Here is a 14,104-nt window from a genome sequence, read left to right on the forward strand (position 1 = left end):
AAACAGGTTGCAGTCTGTTTCATGTTTGAACAGCACTGAAATAAAATATTAAGGCTTAGTGTTCCATTAATAGAACATTCTTCCAGTAAGTAAGACGTTTTGTGGAATATTTCCATAAAAAATTGATGTTTAAAAATCGATTGAATCGATTCGAGAATTGCGCGGTTATATCGCGATATATTGCCGAATCGATTTTTTCTAGCACCCCTAATATATATACATATACACACACAATAAAAATAAAATACAGTACCAATTATGATCATATTTCAGAAAGACACATTGTGACAATACTGATGTCAAGTCATCGAGTAAGTCTTTATTGATAGAAATCATACATAACACATTTGGTCAGTATTTACTAAAGCAATTGTGTATTACACATAAATCACAAGAATAAGATGTTTCAATTTGTGGTGACAAGCGTTTTAATACTTGTAATGATTTGGAAAATAACTCTTAATGCGTTGACACTGTATTTCCACACCTTTCAAATGAATACTGTACAAGGGTGATAACTCCGTTATTACCCCAGGAGTGTTGAATATGAGTCAATTAAGGGTATCCCTTAATTTTCTCTCATAACGGCAGCAATTTAAAGGGACAATATTGATGAAGGAATGCAATACAGCAACTCTAGTAACATAATTCAAATCGGAGTGCAACTAACAAGTAGGGACAAAATATGAAAACCAACTAAAAGAACTTAAGAAAAAAAGATGACATCTAATGAAAACATGGGGGGGGGGGGGGAATAAACAACAGACAGTGTAGACACCACAATAACATAGTGTTTAAATGTTATTACATAAAACTAAACAATTCCAGTTTATGTCAGGTCAACATGCCTGCATGTTGGTTGCTAACTACAAATTTCCATCTCCTACTTATAAAACCCTAACAAAGTAAATGTGTAAACACAAATTGAACTGATCTCTTCATTGGTCATTAGCAGGGACCCGTGGCACAAGCATTTCCAGGCCTAACAATGCGGGTAGACATGAAAACCTCTATCCATTTATATTCCGCCAAACCAGTCAACAGTGACAAATCCTTTAAGTAATGGCAAATGTTACAAAGTCACCCTCTATGAACATAGCACTACAGTGCACCATGACGGGCAGCAAATCATGGTGTCGGAAACATTTATTAAATTATAAAATGTGTTATAAAATATACAATTTATTACGATACAATTTGTGCATATTTTAGGGTGATAGTAGGTCAACTCTGATGCACATTCAAGCCTAAGCTCTTTATGACTGATGAGGTTATTGCTCCACCTAGTGGCAAAATTGTGCATCATCCACTCCTTGCTCTAAAAATCCTGTTATACTTCAGTCGAGAAGAGAAGGCTTTGTCGTTTGCTGTCAGGTGTTGGAATGCTCTCCAGCTGAAGAAAGTAGAGTAGAACTTGCACCTGAGAAGACAGGAACAAGTGAACAAATGTCGAGCGGCAGTCGATGTTTCACTCTATGCTGTCTAGTTCTACCTGAGTCATGACCTCCAGAGACCAGCTGTCATTCATGGATATCGGCTGTGAACTATTAATTGTGATTTTGCTGTCCTTCTCAGATGGCCGAAGCAAAGTGGGCCCAAAAACGGTGGCTAGATTGTGCAGGGACATCTTGTTGAAGCTCTCATTTTCAGTCACCCTATCAGGACAGGAGAAAAAAAGTTGTACATTTCACGTTTGCATCGGTTCAAAACATACTGTATAACGTTTTTTTGCTTTTTTTTTTTAATGGCCTGATGGGCCAGGTATTTGTAGATGTTAAAAACATTTTTTTTAATTAAAACTAGAATTGTGCATGTAAAATATGTAAAATTGTAAAAAAAAATAAAAAATTAAAAAATAAATAAATCTATATTTCAAAATCTTATTTTAGTTCATGTAATTCAAGTCAAGTTTATTTGCATTTATAGCCTTTAATCAAAGTCTCAAAGGGATTCACAAGCCCATATTAATTATAACTATAATTAACCACGGCTGGACAAAATGTAAAATTGTTTAGTGTATTATTAAAATAATTTTCTGTTGTTTTATTTTTATTTAGAATTAAGTTAATTCAAATTAATGAAGCAACTGGTTGTTAATATAAAACTTTAATAGCAAGCAGATTTAGAATGTTTACATTCCACTAATCATTTTTTGAATGTAATTATTTTTTTTAAACACTAAATCAATTAACCAATTATACCACCTTATTCCAGAGGGCTCTCCTGAAGAATCAATTATGCTCATAAACTCCGGCAAAAGACTTCCGGTAAAAATGTCACTATTTGTTACAGCGGGGTTTGCGGTTTATTTGGTCTGGCCTCTTTTTCATGTCATCAACCTATCCTACATCAGCATTCAGCAGGAAGCGGGATTGAAATGTTTCGAAGCTGCAACAACTGGTATTCCCACATTGTTAAAGTCTGTAAAGGTCATAGAAAGTGGGCTCGCATGTAAAAAAATACCGGAAGTCGCCCGCATGATTTACGCAAAGGCTCATGGGGCGTAGGAATAAGGTGGATATAATATACAAGTACAGTAAACCTGACTTTACTTGACAATACTTATCAATTATTTAAAAAATATATATCTTATATTATTATTATTATTATTATTATTATATTCCTGCAAGTATTTACATTTTCAAATGATCACTTCTACAACATTCCTAGGAAATGACAATGTCCCATTACTGACGAGCTAATTTTAGAACAGGCCCACGGGCTACTCATGGGAATTTTCCTGGTGCCTGTGGGCACTATAAGTGACCCTCAATCTAAGGAAAGAATGGAGATGTGGCATACAACATGACATAAATGCCGCGCCATGTCATGTCAGGTGCATTTTACCTTTTCAGGTGGTCAAGTAGAAAGAGAAAGGTGACCAAATTGGGCTCTGGTAACGACAGCAGCAGGTTGAGCATGCAGCTTTCCTTGGCCACACTGTCAGAGAGCGCTGCAATGGCGACACAAAATTGCGGATTAGGGAAGGTGCAGGGAAAAAGGATAAAAAATCCAGCTGAATTTGTGTCTGACCAATGCCTCCGGAAAAGTTGGGGTAGAGCTCGTCAGTGAAAAGAGGCTCAGGCAGCTCGCGGAAATACAACTTGAGTGTACCGGCGATGGCGTTCACGTCCATGTCTCTCATCATCACAGACACGTCCTTGTTGTCTGTCAGGAGGACAACAAAAGATCTCTGACTTCAGCAGGGCTTTCTTTGACTAGATCTAAGGATACTGTCAAGTTTATGTACACTCACTGGATTTGAATAAGACAAAAACAGTAGGACAATAAAAAGCAGTCAAGTCGTTCTCATCTTAAAAGCATATTATAACTAGGAGAAAGTGACATTTCTGCAGAAATTGTGCGGGAATGCTGAATAGCTGAATGATAAGATTTGAACGCATGTGCTTATGAAGTCAATTGAAAGTTAAATTATATGAAAATTACACCTTTTGAATTGTAGTTAAATGGCAAATAAATAAAAAGAACATTTGAACTGCAATCTGTCTAAGGTGGGATTTAATAAATTCAGAGAAATTATAATCCATTTCCTGATATGATAGTCAGTTGGTACCGAACCACCAAATGTACTAAAATGTGGTCCAAGCGGGGTTTGAACCCAGGTTCTCCATGGTGGCAGGCGATTGGCTCTAAACGCTGACCTAACTTGATTTGTTCAAACTAATGGCGTATTTATTTTGAAAAGTGTCATCTGATGCTGAAAGCTAACATGCATTTAATCATTTCAGTTATATATTTGCAATGTACAGTCGGAGGCGGGAGTCGAACCTGCAACCTCTTGGTTACTGGACAATGCACGTTACTAACTGTGACACCGAGCAGCATCAGACACCTGGCAACGATGATCAGTTGTATGTATGGAAGTGGGCGTGGAAAGTGGGACTTAGAAAAAGTTCAATGTCAGTGCCATTGAAAATCAATGGAGAATAAAATGCTATAATAATAAGTAAGAATAAAGAATCCCAATAACATATGTGGGAATGCTTCAGCATAATATTCTATTGTACATTATGACATGGTGATGTCTTCAGTTCAAACCAGTTGTTAAATGCGACGTTACCATATTGAAGTGAAACTCACTCAAGTCGAAGGCAGCCTTAAGAGCTTGGATGTCAGTTGCAACGCCAGACACTCTGTAGATGCCCACCTCCTCCATCCCTCGCCGCTCGATCTCTTCAACACACTGTCTCACAATGAGCGGAACCTTGGAACGCTCCCGCCTGGCAAAACACATGAAAACAAGGCTTAACTCATCAAACGTCAACAGACCTAAAACACAACATTGAGTGTATAAAGTTACACAAGAGCACAGAATTTGAATCAGCCTCAACAACAGTATGTCGTGTGTTTTTTCCACGTGAACATATGATCAACTCACTTTGTTACCACGTTAATTTTCACCCCAAACACGCCAGACTGTTTCCGTGAAGGCATGCGCTTGAGACTGAACTCTCTGCTGGTGAACTTCATCGAAAGCTTGACCTCAACCTGAAACACACGAGAGTGGACGAGAACGAGGAAAGACTGTTACATTAGCGTAAGAAGTCCTTATGTCAAGCTTACGAATGGTAAAGTGACACTACTGTAGTAGCAATAAAACATTTGGTGGAGGAGAGTAATCTTCATCTTGGAGCTGTTTTGTATTGCATTATTTCTGCTACTCTTTTTGGTCACTTTTACAATGACACTATGTCTTGCTTTACTCACCCCATTCATAGCAATGACCGTCCTCTGCCAGTCTTTGTTTTGCAAGTTCTGGGGATCCAACTGTAAACATATAATGAATCGAAATACAGTTAACTCATTTGCTCCCAAAAACGTACAGAAGGCTTTGATGCAGCCTCTCAACTGCAAAAAAATTAATAAATACATTTTAAAAAACGGTTGAAGAAATGGTAGTTATTACACAAACGACCAGCAGGTGGCAGCATACCAAAATATATCAACCAGGGCCATGTTGACAAAAAAACTTAATTACTCACAATTCTAAATAGATTTGTGAATAATGATTAAACTTAACTATATTCTAATGTTAATTGCTGAAAATAACACAATATTCTGTGGGCCTTGCAAAATCAGTCAACATTTCAGTAAAACAGCCGGGAGTGAAGGGGATTGCTTCTGTGAAAATGGCTGGGAGTGAATGAGTTAATATGCAATTGGCTGTATGATGAATTATTTCTCTTGATTTTCATTACGTTTTCAAATTGAAAGTCACAATTGGCAAACCACAACATCCCACTGAAAAACATTGTGCAAGTCCCAAAAAGCAGATACTTTTAACAATTAACAACTTGTTTTTGTTGTGTGACAAATGAAACATTAGTTAGTGAGTTAATTTTGAGGTAATTTCAAGTTCCTTTAATGCCACAAAAAAATTTTTAACGCATGAGTAATGACCGGCCCTTACTTTGAAAGCCTGTACTGGGGACAATTCCAGTCACAACGCAGCAGACACGTTCACGTCAAAATTTAGCAGTAATAAGCTTAATAATAATAATGCATATATTTGTGAAGTTCTATTTTACCATTTTGAATTTTTTTTGGGCACAATTTCACAAGTTATTTAGATTAGATAGTTGTTATGAAAAGAAAAATGCACGGAGCCGTCATCAGCGTCTTCCAAATGCAATTGTGCCATCTAGTGGCAGAAAAATGACTTCAACACAAATCAATATCACACACATATTATGAAATTACTGTATCAATGACTCAAGGATGCAGCCATATTTCTATTAGTTTAACATTTTTTTCACTTTTATGTTGACAAGAGTATAAAAACTTAATCTGTTGTACATTTACAACAGATATAACATTTCCAATTCATCCTGAGTTAACTATTGAAAATTTTGAATCGCCTGACATCCCTAGTTTCTTTAAAAATAAATAAATAAAAAATAAACAGTTTTCTAAAGACCAGGTCCAAATTTCACAAGAGTGAAATACGTACCACTTAATGAAATAATTGTTGAAAAAAAAAAACATTCAACAACATCTACTTTAACACCCTAATATCTTTAGCAGGTCCATTGAGCCGCTTTCTGTATGTTACCTTTGGTCTGAGCAGACTGCTACGGACTCTCTCCCAAAGACGGGCCCCTGTAGTTGGGGATTTTCTGGGGGCCATATCAACCTCTTCCTCCAACGCACTGATTGTCTCATACGCGCTTTCCTCATTGGAATTACACTCACTCATCCTTTCTGGCATGAGACGTCACCTTTCTAAAATGTCCCTTTAACTAACGAAGGGGAAAACGACAAAAAAACAACAAGGCCGCTCCCAAGACAAAGAGACACTAACAGGAGCAGCAGGTTCATCTTGCACCAACGCATGTCCACTGACCACTTTTCCTTGGAGAGTCTTGAAAATCCTCATCAATAAAGCCCTGGCAAATCCTTCTCAAAATTTCTAAATACATTGCCACATAGTCAGAGTGTGTATTATTCCAGCGGGGGTCAGAGAAAGGATCCAAGCCACGTAGCTTGCTTACCACGCTGCCTTTGTGTTGTTCTACTTCCTCGGTGGATTTGAGAGATTAACTCCTGAGAATCCCCTCCTACCCTCATTATTGACGTGCTCATGCCTGCTGTTGTTTCTCTGCCACCTTGGCAATAAACTAAATAGGATTGCCTACTACGAGTCTATTAGTACTTACGACTGGCAAAATCATACAGCTGTCAATATTCTCTCCTTCACAACGAAGCAGTTACTCAATTTTATTTCATGAAAATCCATCCATCCCATTCCTTTTGGTGAATGGGTGTATTTTAACCGGGAACGGCATGACGATTGAGTTGTTTGTCCCTCAGAACGCTGAAGTGTTTGAACCCACCTCTCCAGCAGCAGGGAAATCCGTTCATGCCTTTATCAAAGAGTGCTTTGTGTTTTCCTCCCTCAGGCATACCCTGGACCAATGCCAACTGCTACATTTGGTGAACCCAACGTCTAATCCAGTCTCTGTCACAACACTCTATCAGAGGTTAAGCCGATGTGACCCTTGAGCTAACACACACACCTCACTTCTTTTTGAAAAGCAAAAAGAGTCCCACAGGCGTGATGAGACAAAAAGGAGCCGATGGTCAGCAACGCAGAGAAACCACTATAGTGAGGTTTAGTCATGTTCCATGAATATATGTATACTAATCAATATCAGATTCAGGAAATTTGTATTGATAACCAGCCCTAGTTAACTCATTCACTGCCATTGACGGCTATAGATGTCAAAAATTCATTTGAACTATTTCTAGTAGTTTAACATTTTTCCCCCCACTTTTGTTAACAAGAGTATGAAAACCTAGATTTTTTTTTTTATTGTATTAGGACAGATATAAAATGTGTGATTAATCGTGAGTTAACTAGTGAAGTCATGCGATTAAAAATTGTAATTGCCTGGCGCCCCTAATTTTTAATAATCTTTTCTTAAAAAAAAAAAAATTAAAAAAACTAAGATCATTAAAAATTAAACACATTTTTGGGGTTTTTTTTGTTAAAAAAAGAAAAAGAAACAATTATTAAAAATTAGGGGCAACAGGCGATTAAAAATTTTAATCATAACTAATCGCATGACTTCACTAGTTAACTCATGATTAATCACAAATTTTATATCTGTTCTAAATGTAAAAAAAAAAATCTAGATTTTCATACTCTTGTTAACAAAAATGGAAAAAAAATGTTGAACTAATAGAAATAGTTCAAATTATTTTTTTCAAGTCTATAGCTGTCAATGGCAGTGAATGAGTGAATATCCACATTTTTACCTGACAAAATAAAATGACAGTTTAAAGCAACACACACAACCTTTATCTGTCCTTTGACCATAATTTTGTCTGTCATCTCTCCATCTTCTTTGTTCTGCTTAGGTTTGCTGCAAGATTTCTCATAGCAGAGCAGCCTCAGAGTCTGGGAGCCCTCCAGCTCGATCTCAAACTCCTTGCATGGAAACAAGAAGATGAAGATCCATATGTTAACATACCATCCGCGTACAACACACATGGAATGCAACAGACATGGTGCATGACTAACAAGCATGACATGTAAAAGCCCTCTGCCAAGAATGTCTTCCTCTATAAAGTTCTCACCTCATTCCAGTTGGGCTCTGTAGAGTCTCTGTACACACGCGTTTTGGCTTTGTTGACAAAATAGCCAAAGGAATCCACCTCAAGAGAGCAGTAAAGGTCTGAAGCGGACAGAGAAGAATTAGAAAAGAATCAATGATGCAACACACAGTGGACCTACACTTCACCTGTGATATTATTAGAATTTTACTGTTATCATTTCACTAAATTGATTTTGGAGTTTAAAGTAAACAATGAGAAGCTACAGTTATGTTTAAGACAGTTTGTACAGACACTGAAAAAGAAAAAGAAAAATGCATGTAGTATTTCTTGTGTAATGCATTTATGTTGACAATATTAAATACATTCAATGTTAGTAATAAAAGATATGCGTTGCATAACAGGTAAATAATAATATTTATATTTTTAGTTTTGGGAATACAGAATTCATTCTTGTTTAGTTAAATTTAGCCGACACGGTCATTATGAAGTTTGTTCCGACTCCCAACGGCTTATATATCCACCTCTTTTTTCAGTTTGTTTGCATATGGCTATTTTCCAGACAGACAGACAGACAGACAGACATTAACGGACACCGAAAGTTTTTGTGGCATGTGTTCAGCATATTTGTCACGTCTTGTTTTGGCGTGTTACTCAAAATAAATGATTTGTGAATAACGTGAATTGGCTTTTGTGGAATTTTTTTTTACATGAAAAGTAAGTTGTGTTAAGTATATTTAACATAAGCAATAGTAGGTTGGCATGGATCAGTGGTAGAGTGGTTGTGCGTTCGATCCCCGACACTTGTGACTGCGATCGAGCAAGATACTGAGCCCCCCGTTGCTCCTGATGCTGCACCATCAGTAGGTGAATGCAAATTTTGCGTGAAGCAAACCATAATAGGTGGAAGAGCGCTATACATAGACTAAAACCTTTTAAGTAAATAGAACCAACTAGTGTTATATTACGGAAGAGGATTAGGGCCAGTGAAGAGGGGAAAAAAAAAAAGTTGGCAGGATTCTGACTTTAATCTCAGAATTCTGACTTTGTGACATAGAGCTATGAATTGTGGCGGCAAGTCAGAAAGTCAGAATCCTACCAACCTTCTTTTTTTCCCCCTCTTCACTGGCCCTAATCCTGTTCCACCTTATATACAGTAAATTCTACCTAATGGTGTTTATGAAATTCAACATAATCAGGTAAATGAAATCAGGTCGGGTAAATTAAGGACAATTGCTGAAATGTAGTCATTTATCATTCTAAAAATTCTAACGAAATAGTTGCATGGGACCGGTTGACGTTATCTTATTATTTAAAGCTAACGCTCTGTTCCTTTGAGTGCAGTGTCCCTAACTAATCCCACTCGTTCCCTGCCCCTGCAGCTGTTGACACTGCAGGGGCACAAAAGAAATTGCTGCACAAAGAATTACAGTACGTGAGGCCATAACCCAACTGCAGACAGCCCAATAAAGTCCAAAAACTGAGAATAGGTCACTCACTTGAAGTTTGTTTGAGACCTGATGCTGAGTGTACAATGACATTCAAAAAGCCGTACAATCCTGGGGATTCGTCATCTATGTTGGAAACAGAAGTCAGAGAAACCTCATGAAATGCATGTTAAGATGATATCACGAATGAAACTATTGTCAAACTCACCCTCTTTGTTCATGGTCACTGGAATAGTGTGCACAGTTTGCAGTTTCACACATGAGTTAGTAAGCATCTGCAGCTCTAGAGATGTCAGAGAGAAGCTTTTGAAACCTACGAGACAAAGTTCAGACATATTTACTTCCATCAGACACAATTCACAACAATTTTGATGTAATGAGATAACTTACATTTCTTCTGCTGTTCACGAATGATCTCCCTCCATTCGGCACGTTCGTAGTCTGACGAGATCAGAAATGTGAAGCCCTGAATGGCACAAAGGGACTTGATGGTTTCATGTGGTTACAATGACAAGCTCTCAACGTCAGAGGGCAGCATAAACTGATTAACAAGCAACGCTTCATCAGCTAAATCAAGGGATGACATTGTTCACAGTAAAACGCATGAAATGTAGAAAGATTTTTGACCTTGCCATTCCTGTTAGCCACTCTGAAAGCCATGTTGGGTGACATGAGGAGAAGCAATGATTCCTGCTCTGATATCCTCTTCCTCAGTCGCTCTATCACTTTGGGTCCTTTGGTGGTTCTCTACAAATAAACAGAAAGTAGGGGTTCATGTTTTCGGGTTGACTTTCAGGTGTGTTACTGTCATGACCTGTTGGAGCTGCCTTGTTTGTGGTGTTTTGTCTCCCTGTACAGGCGTTCTTGTGTAATTGTTGTTTGTTTTTTTGTTGACTCTGGCTGTGTTCCGGTAGATGATCACATGACACCTCCAGTTAATAGTAGGCAGTGCGCAAACCACATGCTAGCTTACGCTACTATTCTACGCTACAGTTTTCACGACTTCCTATGTTGCTTGTGCCAGAGAAAAGCATCGCTTGTAAGTTCCTTTTTTTTACTTTAATGCTGCTTTTCATTTCATGAGGGCATTTGATTGTTTACTTGCATTTCTAACGGCAGTGATGTTGCGGTTAAGAGTAGATTGCATTCTAGATTATTTTCATATTATGCACAGCTACTTGCGTGGTCATTTGTGTGTGCATGCATATTTTAGTGACATATTATTGTATTGTATGTTTCAGTTTTACAGTAGAAGAAGAATAAATGGAAGACAACAGTAAAAAGGCAACTTTACTCCAGCCTCTTCATTTATTTTGAAAACTGTTCGCTATCTGTCAATTTGTGTTGGACACACACACTGAGGACGGAATAGTTAATCCTATGTAGATCATTTAAAGAGCCGTCTCAATTTACACCTTTTGGTCAATGACTGCTCTTCGGCAGGGGTGAAAGGGGGCTGGAACGTTCTGGTAAAAGATTCGGGGCCGGAATGCTGCTTCGGTTGGAAAATATGACAGCAACTGTCAAAACTCCATGTTAAATAACCTGCCAGGCTGCCGCACAAGAAGAAAACAATCTACTAACGTTAGATTTACATACACAACTAGTCACCAAAAGCGGAGGGAGCGTATAAGCGGCATGATTGCATATAGACAATTTAGCGCGGACAGGCGTGTGCGTGCGGCAGCGCGGCGGACGTGTTTGGAGTCATCGGTGCGGTGCAGCAAAAATCCGCATATTCGCCAAAGTTGAAAAATTTGAGCTTTCTTCGCGTCTGTTGTCATCTGGAGTGCAACAACACGGGAAGCCCCCGTAAAAAAATTTAGCCCCTCCCGCGGGTACAACGCAAGTTTTTCATGAAAACACACGTGGGCTTTTCAGTTCTAAATACGTTTTGAAACAAGAAAAAAAGTATCGCGGAGAAGCAAAAAAACAAAAAAACAAAAACAAGCATTTGCGCTGCAGTGGACTCTACGGTGCATTAAATGACCACGCACGCAGTAGGAAATCCTAGATATTCTTAGAAAAAGTTCAGACGACTGAATGTTACTGTTTTTCTGTTTTGTTCCAGATGACATTTAAAAATGTTTACAAGGAACCTTTTCAAAGAAGCGCCACTTTTCTGTGGTAAAAGTTATAATATCTCACAGCAGGGGATGCAATTTTTGTACGGTGGTAAATACTTTTGGCACAACAGCGGAACGCTTCCCCCTATTTTTGTATGAACGTAGCATAAAGTGCTTCTGAATTGTTCCAATGTGCTTGTGTAGCGTAATCCGTTTCCACCGATATCTATTATTTATTTATTCCACGGAGTTCTGTCCACCGACTCCGTTCTCTTTGTATCTGACGAGTCACGCGGATGTGCGCACGTCAGTGTTTTTGTTATGTTATTTTGCACATCATTGAAAATATACAATTTTGAATCAAAATACGTTTCTCACGTATGCCTTGTTACAATCATGTTACAGTAAGTGTAATACAGTAGCCTAATGACCTGTTGTGTTTTACTGTGTGTTATAAGTATAACTGTGCCATACGCATTTTTCTTTACATTTTGGTGGTTTGGAAAAGAAAATGATCTGGCTGCACAGCGACTTTTATGTCACTTTTACCGCTGCTCTTTGGAGATTTCTCATAGCTGCGGTGGGTCTTCAACCTGTAACCTTCTGCTCCTTAAGAATAGTCTTTTGTCTTTCACTGGGTATCCTTACCTTTTCTCTTTGGAGCTCGTTTTTAATCTGAGACAGTTTGATCTTCATGGCATCAATTTCCTCATCCTGGACCAAAGGGATAGGGGTCGACTCACAGTCCTCAATGGTGTGAAAGGTCAGGTCAGCTAGAGGAATGTACCACTTGCAGTCATACTGCTGTGCTTTCCTGTTAATGAACAGGATGCAAATGAAGTTAAACATGACACTTTCTTTATGTTTTATCAGACGTTTGCAGCTTGAACCTGAACTTGGACTTTAACACATGAACTAGTGGAATATTCACGTTACAGGCAAGGTATTGACTCGGACTCGCTCACCCTGCAGCCTGTTTCTTCAGCTTGGTACAGAGCAGCAGGTCAGTGAAGAGGAAGACATGACGGAGTTTCCTGGAACCTTCAACCAGCTCCACCATAAAGCGGTCCCTCAGAAGCTGACGATTCTGTCAACAAGAAGATACAGAAGTTAATGACACTGTAGTGGGACTTCAAAATCTAATGACAACATTTACATCTGTCTGCCAATACTAGATCAAGTTAAAATCAAGTTTACGTATTTCAATTCAGATTACACTAGAGCTGCTCTCAGATAGATGCTCACAAATTTAAACAGCAAGTGTCTACATGTTTAATTTCAGAAGCCCTTCATACAGTCTATTTTATTTAGTGCAGTGGGGTGGGGGTGGGGGGTGGGGGGGTGATTGAATGCAGATCCGACACCCTAGAGCATAGGTGTCAAACTGCGGTCCTCGAGGGCCGCAGTCCTGCAGGTTTTGGAGGTTTCCCTCTTCCAACACAAGCTGATTCCAATCAGCAGGATTGTTATCAGGTTTATGCAGAGCTTGCTGATGAGCTGATCATATATCAGCTGTGTTGGAGAACGGAAACATCCAAAACCTGCAGGACTGCGGCCCTCCAGGACCGGAGTTTGACACTTGTGCTCTAGAGTATTCTTGTACTATTTTGATAGGATTTTAACATTTAACAAATTCAGGGACAGGATGTCAAACTTTTTAAAATTATACCAAAAACTAGGGATGGGCGAGTACCGATACCATGTTTTGGTATCGGTGCAGATACCAGCCTTATTTTAAAGTATCGGTATCAGCTGTCCTCTTGTGGCCGTTTTACGATTAGGAACTGGAAATAAGAGGAATAAAAAATAATAATAATAATTTTTTTAAAGAAAAATATATAGAAATATATAGGTCTTTCTTTAAAAGTGTTTATGGGGGGAATTTCATGTAGTAGTGGTATTGGTATTGGTATCGGTGACTACTAAAGAGCTGAGTATCGTATCAGTCTGAAAAAGGGTGGTATCGAACATCCCGACCAAAAACAGCACTACAGTATATGGTTGAGACAAGTACAAATTCATTTCACAACTTAAATCACTACTTTATTAAACACAAAAAAAAATTTTTTGTTGGCTCTGGTGCGGCACTGAATCTTAAAATTAGAGCCTACTCTCCCGTTTGACACATTGAGACTGCTAGCTTTCAGCACTTTGACCTCTGGGTGGCGGTTGTTTACATTGTGACACTGCCCATGTGAGACTTTGTTGCCAAACACTAAAAGCAGTACGAAAAAAAAGAAGAAGGAAATCCATGCAGGACGAGAGGCACTCTATGTCTGTCTGTGTCCTGGTTTCAAAACGTGGAGCGATTACATCCGCTTATTGCTTTGATGACACAAAAGGGGTGGCAACCGCTCAATAATCCAATGGAAAAAGCAGCTGTTAGTGCACCCTTTCATTTTTAATCATTGACTATAATGACATTGACAGCTGACTACCATTCTTCGTGTGCGTTCTATTCCCCGGCATCAAGCGAGTTATACGACACAAGCAAGCGGGGTTACGATGCTCAGG

General features: G+C 38.6%; 1 protein-coding gene across 2 annotated transcripts in view; it reads right to left on the minus strand.

The window, feature by feature from the left end:
* Positions 1-299: 299 nt before the first annotated feature.
* The window catches only part of LOC147174226 (breakpoint cluster region protein), a 38,405-nt gene continuing 24,600 nt past the window's right edge, over positions 300-14,104 (minus strand). For both annotated transcript variants that reach the window (XM_086075885.1, XM_086075886.1), the window contains 15 exons: positions 12,556-12,677; positions 12,239-12,404; positions 10,152-10,271; positions 9,915-9,990; positions 9,733-9,837; positions 9,576-9,650; positions 8,101-8,198; positions 7,820-7,951; positions 4,729-4,788; positions 4,400-4,509; positions 4,102-4,241; positions 3,034-3,168; positions 2,848-2,953; positions 1,493-1,655; positions 300-1,420 (listed from right to left, as the gene is read on the minus strand). In XM_086075885.1, coding sequence (XP_085932011.1) covers positions 1,331-1,420; positions 1,493-1,655; positions 2,848-2,953; positions 3,034-3,168; positions 4,102-4,241; positions 4,400-4,509; positions 4,729-4,788; positions 7,820-7,951; positions 8,101-8,198; positions 9,576-9,650; positions 9,733-9,837; positions 9,915-9,990; positions 10,152-10,271; positions 12,239-12,404; positions 12,556-12,677 — 1,698 coding nt within the window. In that variant the 3' untranslated portion in view covers positions 300-1,330. The remainder of the gene's footprint in view (positions 1,421-1,492; positions 1,656-2,847; positions 2,954-3,033; positions 3,169-4,101; positions 4,242-4,399; positions 4,510-4,728; positions 4,789-7,819; positions 7,952-8,100; positions 8,199-9,575; positions 9,651-9,732; positions 9,838-9,914; positions 9,991-10,151; positions 10,272-12,238; positions 12,405-12,555; positions 12,678-14,104) is intronic.

Source organism: Leptonotus elevatus, chromosome 5 (assembly GCF_054856555.1).
Source record: "Leptonotus elevatus isolate MCC_2025b chromosome 5, RoL_Lele_1.0, whole genome shotgun sequence".
Lineage (NCBI taxonomy): Eukaryota > Metazoa > Chordata > Actinopteri > Syngnathiformes > Syngnathidae > Leptonotus > Leptonotus elevatus.